Source organism: Tympanuchus pallidicinctus, unplaced genomic scaffold (assembly GCF_026119805.1).
Source record: "Tympanuchus pallidicinctus isolate F22 unplaced genomic scaffold, pur_lepc_1.0 scaffold1, whole genome shotgun sequence".
Lineage (NCBI taxonomy): Eukaryota > Metazoa > Chordata > Aves > Galliformes > Phasianidae > Tympanuchus > Tympanuchus pallidicinctus.
In genome coordinates this window covers 65,781,461-65,792,060 of record NW_026294618.1, presented here as the reverse complement: position 1 = coordinate 65,792,060, position 10,600 = coordinate 65,781,461, and the positions used below count along the sequence as shown (strand labels likewise).

Here is a 10,600-nt window from a genome sequence, read left to right as displayed (position 1 = left end):
CAGTGTGTTTGCTGTGCCTGTCTGTCACAGGTGCGTGTTAGTCACAGCACAGGCATCGCCTGAACCCTAGCGACCTGGGGGAAACTCTGGCTGCATGTAAAAGAAAACAGAAATAACTGAAAACCAAGCAGAGAAGGAAGGTCTCCAGAGCCTGTGACGCTGCAGGTACATTGCAGCAGTGGGGCCTGAAACATGGCTGAGTAGCTACTGCGGCCAGTGGCACCCTTGAGTGTGGCAGCTCCTATTCTTCCTGACTTGTCCTTCAGTCACAGGAAAGAAAAGAAAGAGAGAAAAGACAAATGTTTATAGCTAACAATCAGAGCAGACAAAAGCATGTCTAGTGTCAGCATTTCAGTGGGTTGGAAGGCGCACCCCACGCGCCCTGTGCCCAGCCAAAGGAACGGGGCAGCACAGGGCCATGCTTCTGGCACAGGCAGTCCTTGCAGTGTGTGCATGTGAGCAGATAAAACTTGGATAAAGTTGTATGCTTCTAACAAAAAACCCCTGCATTTTGAGACCTTGCAATTACGCAGAAATGCTTGAAAGTGCAACCTCATTATATTTTAGGAGTTAGAAACCAGAATAAATAGAAAATGAGTTCAAAGTCTGGACATTTTGAAATGTTATGCTTTTTTAGACAGGGTTCATATAATTTGAGTTGTTTTGAGCTAAATTGATAATTTCAAATTATTTTCATGAACATTGTAAAGTTTGCTTTTTTTTTTTTTTTTTTTTAGGTTTATCCCATAGAAGTGCATCTAAAGAAATAAAGCCAGTCATAAAGCTATGGTCAATTCTGTGTTGTGGCTATACAGGAAGAAAGTAAGCAAGAAGGAAATGTAGAGGATTACTGTGACAATAGTTATATTGCTTATACATGTGTATACTACAATAATAACAGGAAAGCGATGGCAACCTTGCAGTTAAAATAAATATCCAGCATCCTATGAGATCGGTTTGTATTCTGTATTTACCGAGCTGAACAATGCCAGTAGGATCTGAAATATTCTGTACACTGTATATTCTGTCTGATTTATTTAAGTTCTGTTTTTTTGTCTTTTTCATTCAAAATTGTGGCCATGCCTGATGTTTACTGAAAGAACCCAAGCTCTAAACACCTGGAAGCTTAGACCATGAGTGTGTAAGGGACATTCATTAATTTTCTGTCAGTGCTTTATAATGGGCCATATAGCTTTTCCCACTATAATGGACATATACGTTCAACAGTTTTATTGTATGTTGGTGCACATTATTTGGCACAGCTGCTACAGAGACACTGCTGAACTGGTGTTTCTCTTCCATGACAAACACCTATTAAGCAGTCAGCATAAACTCTTCTTGTTACAGCATCTGACATCACCCTCAGGGCAAGCGGACACAGAACAGCGATTGCTGAATTGCATATGAAAATTATAGTTTTATTGTCTACACAACTGAAGGTTTAACTCTGATTCCTGCTCGAGTCAGTTCTGCCATAAAGAAGCAATTCTTTCACGGAACAAACAAGCACAGTACACCATTGTAATCAAAGGAACAGGCACTATTTATGTGTTGGAAAGACTTGTTCACAATAGTACTAACACTCTAATGCCCCAGAAGCCACTATTTTAGCAGCTGTACAGAAAAAAAGCATGACTAACAAGATGCCACACAGAGTCAGACACAGGTTTTTGGTTATTTTTAAACACAAATGGAATCATCCCATTTGATACCACTCAGTTTAATATGCACGACTGGTAAGTAGGGATCATGTACTTAATGTTTATATAAGCAGTTTCTCCACCGTAGCGCTCAAAGGCTTCCAGTGTCTCTTGAATCAGATCTCCAATATTTTCACGCTTCTGCTGGCTGTAGTCTATCCCATCTCCTGAATTAACTGATCAATAAAAGAAAAAGGGGTGGGGGAAAAAAGATTATATTAAATTTGCTGTTACACTTTAAAATAATTACATAGACAATTTCATGGCAGTCACTATGCCTCTATTAGAAACTTTTTCTCTTTAAGGCTCTGCTCAGGCTCCCACTTTGTACGCCTTCAAAAGCTGTTTATGTATGTGTTACTTCAGTATCCAAGTGAAAATCCAAATAAACACTAAAAAAAACACATTGTATTATAAGATATGGATGGACTCTGTTACACAGCGAATCTCTTAAAACCATTGCTACATTATTTCATAACATTGCTTATTTGGGACTGAATTCTACTGCCAGATGCGTAAATGCTTATCTACAGAATGTGACTTCAGCTATAATTGCTGTGCTTTGAAATCTTAAATAGGCACTGTTTTGGGACTGTTCCATGTGTACATCCTATTCACAGGCAATGCTGTTTCTGGTTGAGGGGATGTCATTTGGTCTAGAAAAGATGTTTGGAGTACAGGACAGCGCTCATTCAACTTCTGCTCCCTGAAAATTGTGTAAAACTAAGTCAATGTCAAGAAGACAAATCATTGCTGCCCCTACATGCTGCACCGTTCACTGTTTTTTTTTCTCTAACATGGAGTAGCAAGGGTGGCACACATTTATATACACAAAGCATAATTATTCAAAAAATGTGCAGTGTAAATAACTGTCAGAACACAAAATACATAAGTAAGAAATGATGCTGAGATTTTAAAGAGGAAAATACATTCTATTTCATTTTAAAACAGTACTCTGAAAACTTCCTTAATATAGGTACACTCTAAGACATAAAAACTAGTTTGTTAAGAGTAATATACACTGAGCATGAGCAGTGTGGTGGCCAGGCTGTCACACTGCTGGGGGCAGTCCACACACAGTCAGCCAGCGGTCTTGCTCCAGGTGGTGGTGGCAATGTGCCCATGACACTCATTTATCATTTCACGTACCTCCACTTATTTACTGCAGTCTGAGCCAGCAAAGGATGTGTTAGTCAAGACAACATAACCAACTTTTTCCGTAATGCCTGTCTTTCACATTAGAAACATGGTGAACACAAGTGTGAGGGAGGGTTTTGCTTCCAATGCTGGTTCCACATCACAAGTCCTATGGGGTGCAGATGCACCCCACTCTTACATCCCTTCCTTAACCCAAGCCCAAGGATCTGAATGTTACGTTTGTGACTCTTTACCACCATGCTCATGAAGAAAAGCCAAAGAATGCTGAGATAAAAATCACCCTTTTGCTGAATTTTCAGATAAAATATTTTATTACATTCCAAGTTAATAATGTATATATCAGTTTTTTGAACATTTACATAAAAACAGATGTGACATGCAAGGACTAAGCTTTGGATTAGAAAGGCATTAAATTATTCGTGAGGGTTACTCTTAAACACACAGACACATTCTTATAATTTAACAATATATTTCATGGATGTGAAAAGCCAGAGCTGTTGTATCAACATTTACTTTAATTAATTTTAGAAATAATAGATTCTGGGAGTGATAGAAAACAAGAAATATTAAAGAAAATGGGATTAACTTATACAAAATAAAAATAAAAATAAAAAGCAATCCTCCCCCACCCCCCCAATTAGTAAAACAACAACAACAAAAACCATTAAAATGGAGTCTAGAATGGACATGGTTTGCTCTTGCAGAAAACACCTGAGATCAATTGTACCTCCTCCTTCACTTGTGTTGCATGTGCACTGCCAGCACTCCCTAAAACACCTGGAGCTGCTTCTGGTTTCACCAGACTGGGCAAAGGAACCTCTAAATCTCGACCTAAGTCTTGGCAAATATGCAAAGGAATTACTGACTTTCCAACCACTTGTCTATTATCTGTAATTTTAAGCCTACACACATGCTCTGTTAATGAGCTTACACAGCTTTCATCATTCTTTCAAAGATGTAGTAAAAAAAATCTGCTCTGGAAGTAATGGTGATATACTGTATATGGAGAACTAAGCAAGTTTGGAAGAGGACAATAAGATTCAGGGATAGTTCTGGTAGCAAAAGCATCTTCCAGAATCCCATGTTATAGTCTTTTACATTAGAGCACTGTGTATGACAAATGATGTCTTAGGTCCTTGTTCAAAAGATGCCTAAGACAATGAGGCAATGGTAAAGGAAGTAATCTGCAATGGAAGACAAGGTGTGATGTGCAGACCTTCATTATCATTTTTTCCAGCAGACCATCTGTGCTGTGTAAAGGTTTGTATCCTCAAGACAGGCATAATTCACATCAAGGTCATGACACAAGTTATGACTAACAATACCAGAAAGGTTATGTCAGCACTGAGGTCACTTGGTAAGTAGTAAAATAGCTACCCGGTGCAGTTATAGGAATTAAAAAATCTTTCAGACAGAAAGATAACAATTAACCCAACAGGACAGCATCCACCAAGTGGATGAGTCAGAATGATCAGCTCAATGCACCTAAGGGTAAATATCTAGTCATAATAATGATGACTAGCTGGAAAAAAATAGCTACTGAAGTATAGCGGTCTCAGCATGCCCTTCTCTGATTTGACTTTAATTCCAAGTTAGTTTGCATGAGGAGCCAACTTTGTCAGCCACAAAAATGTTGCATATGTAAAGTGTGAACATGGATCTGATTCAAGTTCTTTATGAAGTTGTCCTTTGTGAGGAAGAATAAATCAACATGAAAATGCTAGAAAGAACATTTGTCAGATTGATCTCAAAGTAAAATGTCTGGCAAATTCATCATGCACCAAGAGCTCTTTTCAGAGCAAATGTTATTATTGCATTTAGAAGAAACTCACTGAAGCACTAGTAACAGATCTGGAGGATTAAAATCCGGAAAACATCTCATTTTCCCTTTCTGGATCAAAAACCCAGTTCCCAGTCTCCTAAATCATGCACAAAGGGCTTTGTGGTCCTTGAAAGCGAAGTGAAAAGCTTGGCACCTGTCAAGACCTGTGCAGGCTGATGGAACCAGCCAGCTCCGTGCCAGCTGCTGTAGCTGAGGAAACCCTGCTCAGACCCGCAGGGACCAAACTCAGCACTTGGCAGGGAGTGGAAAAGAATTTGAATTGTGCTTTAAAATGTGGTTTGCATTTGAGTCTAGACATGTTTCTATTCATGATTCAGGATATTGAAGAAAATCTAGTGTTATTTGTATTCCATTTCATTTCATTTTGAATTTTTTCTATGGTAATACTACAAATATAAAATTGTATTGCATTAAAGAAGCAAGTTTCTCTCAAATCATTAAGTGCTTCACAGGGCAGTTTTTAAATCCTGGTGTGAGCAAGAAAGGTAAACCAACCCTTGAAGCTCGGGCAGATGTTGAAGTTCTTGCCTCTGGATATTTGTTAGCATCTGAAAGCGGCCTTGGTATTCTTTCAGATTATTAGACATCACATTAAGGCAGGTGAGATTTCAGATAGGGCTTTATTAAAAAAAATCTCTGGAATACGTCACAGCACCTCTTTGTAAGTCACAGATTGAATTGAATACCTCAGATAGGTATAGGGATAGGAATGTCGTAGATTCTATTAGAATTTTCCTAGATGCTAGATGTCCAAGGAATGCTTAGTGTTAGAGGACAGAACAATACTGAAATTCAGAAATTTCTGAAGACAACATGAAGGAAGACCCACATCCACAGCTTAAACGATTTTTGTAATTCAATTGTGATTCAAAGACCATTCCTATGTTCTTTACTGATGAACTTACAAATACATACACACACACATTGATTTCAAATTGTCTTGGAACAAGAGGATCTTAGCAGGAATTTTTGAACTAATACTAGTTACTGGTAGAGTGATACACATTTTGTTCATTGTTTTTTTATTTATTTTCCTCTCCTCTCCTCTCCTCTCCTCTCCTCTCCTCTCCTCTCCTCTCCTCTCCTCTCCTCTCCTCTCCTCTCCTCTCCTCTCCTCTCCTCTCCTCTCCTCTCCTCTCCTCTCCTCTCCTCTCCTCTCCTCTCCTCTCCTCTCCTCTCCTCTCCTCTCCTCTCCTCTCCTCTCCTCTCCTCTCCTCTCCTCTCCTCTCCTCTCCTCTCCTCTCCTCTCCTCTCCTCTCCTCTCCTCTCCTCTCCTCTCCTCTCCTCTCCTTCCTTCCTTCCTTCCTTCCTTCCTTCCTTCCTTCCTTCCTTCCTTCCTTCCTTCCTTCCTTCCTTCCTTCCTTCCTTCCTTCCTTCCTTCCTTCCTTCCTTCCTTCATCATGCATTTTAATTTTTACTGTAGATAATTAAAGTACTACTTATGGTGAAATTTAACTATCGTAAAAACTACTTTTGAGCAGCTAACATAGTTTATTCTAGTCAAACCAACAGGCCTTCTCATCAATTAAAACTATTACAATAATCCAACAAGCTAACCACTGACTGCATAGATTTTTGCTTCAAAAGAAAAAAAAAAAAAAAACAACAATGATGGCATTGTAGTGTGCAGATGTATTAGTATGGAATCATATTTATGCAGAAAAGCTTATCTCAGAGCAGTACACAGCTAAGCTGTACAAACTGGCATTAAAATATTTTGTGTCATATTTCAGGAGTTTATCCCTCCTAGAAGTCGTCAACAAAACCAAAACATGCATGAAAGCTGATGGACACGGTATACAGATTGGTATGTATGTGTATTAGGATTCACTCCTCATAACTTATTGCTTAGGAAGAGAACAGAGCTTAAGAAGTTTCTCTATGTCCCCTAAGGATTAGTTTAATTGTCTTAGAAGATGTTGGGCTCCTGACTGAAGTGGAAAGCGAAAGCCCCCAGTGAGTCAGTGCAGCAGGATACAGGAGTCCTCTGCACTGCTCCCACTGCTCTGACTCACAATACTGCTTTGAAATTGCCAGCTCCAGGAAGGATAACGTGGCTTGGTCTCTTTTTTCATTTAACTGTAAGTCTGTGAAAAGTCAGAGGGTAAGGCTCTACAACCTCCTGACCACTAAGAAATGGAGAGACACTGCTGGTTCGTTTCACTTAGGTAGAGGAGAAGCTGCAAGAAGATTATGACTCTGAGTCACTACCAACCCAGACATAACATTCTGTCTTCCACTCAAGGCTCAGAGCAACATGATCACATGAAAACACGATCAGTTTTAAATGTTTCTTAGGATGTGTCTAGACCATGTGCATACAGAAGCATAAGCTGGCCTCACACAAGCTTGTTCCAAAGCTAGAACACTGGAAAGAAGAGCTCATAGAGTAATTTAGGTTGCAATGAACCTTCAGAGTCATCTGGTCCAGATGCCTTACTCAAAGCCAGCTCCATTTTCAAAGTTGGATCACATTGCTCAGGATCAAATACCCAAAACTGCTCAGTGCAGAGTAATCCCAGAACCAGAAATGGTGCAGGGATCTTCATGACAGCAGGGCTTTTCACCAGCCATTTCAAATGTGATAAAGGGAAGTGCTCTTTAAACATTAAAACCTGCATAGATAGTGGAGGTGGATTTGCTGAAGTTAATTCTTGGGGAGATTGTCTGTTTTGATACAAAACAGAACCAAACTTCTGGCACAGTAACAAAAGCTAACCTACATATATAATGTTGGCTTTGGAAACTTAATCATGTATGAAAAAAGGGGCACATATCTGGCTGAAAAATAAATAAAATTTTGTTAACACTTAAAACTATGAGAATATAATTTGTTGAAAAAGTGCATCTTTCAAAGCACTTAAAACATTAAAGCTGGAAGTACCAGTAAATAAGCAGATCTTACCTTTGAATATGCATAAACCTTTTTTTTGACACTATCAACATTTAGAGTTCCTTGTCTCTTGCTTTTCTTGGCTCCTCATTCTATTTTTCATCACTCGTGTTGAATATTTATCACTTTACAATTCTACGGTTCTGCAGAGATTGCAGAAGAATAATTCAATTGAAGAAGAAAGCACATACACTTGGAATTTAGAATGAATACTAATACAGATAAATTTCTGCTCATCATATGTCCAGTAAAAAAATCTTTATACTTTTGCTATGAACTTGCTAGGTATTGTTTGCCTGCAGAAGCTGTGTACGAGAGTTCTTAGATTCTCACTAAAGGCATTTTGCTCTAACATGAAGTCTAGTTTCTTTCTACTGTTATCTTCCATATGCAGCTAGCTTTTAGTTTATTTCATAAATTATCATTTCTTTTAGAATGTAAGTGTAGTTACTATAAATACTATTCAGAAAGTAAATAGTTCAGTAAGTGGAGGAAGCACAGTGATTGGAAAGGAAACATCTGACTGACTGATGATGTTTTACTAATGACGCAAGCTGCTGGAGAGAGCTGTAACTATTCGTAAATTGCTGCAGTACAAAAAAAAACCAACACAACAAACCAACAAAACAAACTAAAAAATCCCAATAACTGAAAATGAGCCAAGCCAACAGCTGCTATCACAGTTTTCCATTTCCAGGAAATGTTAGCAACATCAGATGTAATCCATTCTAAGTCCAGACATTTTTTTTTAAAGTTGAAATGAAACACTGTGGAAATAGAAGGCTCTGAAACAAATGGTATTAAGAAACGCATTTGACCATTGAGGTTATAAAAGAAGGAAAGCTTATGGTATATTTTTCCTCTATAAGCATTTAATGAATTTAGACTTTGAAGTTTCCCTGTATTTGCGCTTGTAATGAGTATTGAACAAAGCAGTGTTAAATAATCTTAGATAAACAGCATGCACAACAGGGGAGCAGAAACTGAAATCTGAGAGCTCTGTGGCCTTGGTACACCATTTACTGTTGCAAAATTAGGTCACAAATCATGCTTGAAGTGCAACAAGAATTGCATCACTTATGTGAATCTGGTGCTCTTCCAATCATTTTGGACACATGTAAATACAGCTTTTTTTTTTTTTTTCTTTTTTTCTTTTTTTTTTCGTTTAAGATGAAAAACGAGTTTTTGGGTGCAGAATTTGCATAGCTTTACTGGTCTGATGTGAAATACATTTCCTTGTCACACTTTTTCTCATTCAGATATGGCACAATTAATGCAAAAAAGAATTTAAACTACAGCAAATAAATCTGTGTATGTGTGTGTGTATTAAATGTAATTCACTTTTCAAAGTAATTCAAAGTGACAAAGCTGAAAGTCCCAAGATGCTTTTAGGATTGCTGTTTTCAGTATAAAATGTAATGCTACAACAGCCAATTTTCAACACTGAGTTCATTCATAATTAAAATTGCAATGCTTGACAACCTGTCCTTCTTCCTCTCTTGGAATATTTGTATTTATGTAACCAAAATGATTTAGAGGGAAAGCAGTTTCTTTTTTTTGCAAGCAAAAAGCTCAGTAATTCATTACTTTAAGGAGCTAATGAACTTTAGTGTTATTAACTGTTGACGTTTTGGACATCTGTTACATACAAATGAAATTTATTGTGTTGAAAATCACTATTCAAAACCATTATCATTTCAGGACCTTTTCTGGTATAACTTGCCCATAAAAAAGCGCACAGACAACTAAATGATCTCAATGACAGTTTTTGTAACTTTGTAACTTTGGGTTGAAATCAACCATACAAAAAAATGGGGCAATATAATAAAAATTTCACATCAGAATTCTTGGAGCAAGGGGCTGGATTTGCCTGCATTTGTCTGAAGTTTCCTAGTTTGTCTGCACCCTAATTAAATGAAATAAACAAAAACACAAAGTCAACTGAGGGCGTTTTAGCAGTGATTTGAGAAGGGACAAGGAGATGTAAGATATGAATGACCATGTGGATTTGCCAAGATTTCTTTCACTGCCATGGGACAAGGGCAGAATTTATGCAGTTTAAAGGACAGATTGCACTGGGACTGGAATGTAACGATTTATCCTGAAGCCAGATAGAGAAAACAGTATTTCACTTCCAGAAATACCTGTACTAAAATGGCTAGGACTTTCTAGTGACACTTAAGTATTTTATTATTTTTAAGGCAGTTTATTGCTTCTTTCTGATTTTTTCCAATTGAATCAACGATAAATAAAAATTTAATGATAAATAAAAATAATGACTTTCCCAAGGCATGAATTTGCATTTCTTTTTAAATAAGAAGCAGAAGGACATAAAATAAATTCTAATGAAAAGGCAGTTGGTTGACAGCTAACCCATTTTACATTGCAGCAGAAAAAGAAAATTTTTTGCTAGAACTGGGATTTTGTATAGTCCCATACCTCCAGGAATGTAAAGCTGATAGAAGAGGGAAAATCATGTCCTGTAGGTGTGATAATTCTGCAGGTTCACAGCTTTTGAACTGTGAAAGCTGAAGCATTTTGAAAGCACATGCACATTGCATGCACATGCCACATGCAGACTGTTTTTTTTCTGAAAGCTTTAGGAATCTTTCATAAATCCATGTCTTTTTTTTTTATTATTTTAATTTTTCCTCTATTAAGTATGAAGAAAGATAAGTATGTAACAGTGACTTTTTCACTAATGACTCTGACTGGAAAGCATTTGCCCTTCTTATATTACCATTGCACCTTTTGCTGCTCAATATGTAATTCAAAAGGATGTAAGGTATGAAGAAAACAGGAGGCCCAGCAGCATCCAGCACAACAAGTTATAAAGGTTGGGATGTTAAGTTACGTGCCACAAAGCAAATAGCTTAGGTCATGGGGAAGTTGCACTTAACAGCAGTTCAGCCTTCTACAGCAATGGTTGAGGAGCAGCGCTTTATCTTGATATGCCAACAAAGCACTCCTGCCTGATCCCCGCAGCACTCAGTTGGGGAAGGACAT

The 10,600-nt window shown here is 37.8% G+C and overlaps 1 protein-coding gene across 3 annotated transcripts in view; it reads right to left on the bottom strand.

Moving 5' to 3' along the window:
* Nucleotides 1-1,397: 1,397 nt before the first annotated feature.
* Nucleotides 1,398-10,600, bottom strand: part of PACRG (parkin coregulated) — a 192,210-nt gene continuing 183,007 nt past the window's right edge. For all 3 annotated transcript variants that reach the window (XM_052683864.1, XM_052683874.1, XM_052683852.1), the window contains exon 6: nucleotides 1,398-1,876. In XM_052683864.1, the coding sequence (XP_052539824.1) occupies nucleotides 1,716-1,876 (161 nt within the window). In that variant the 3' untranslated portion in view covers nucleotides 1,398-1,715. The remainder of the gene's footprint in view (nucleotides 1,877-10,600) is intronic.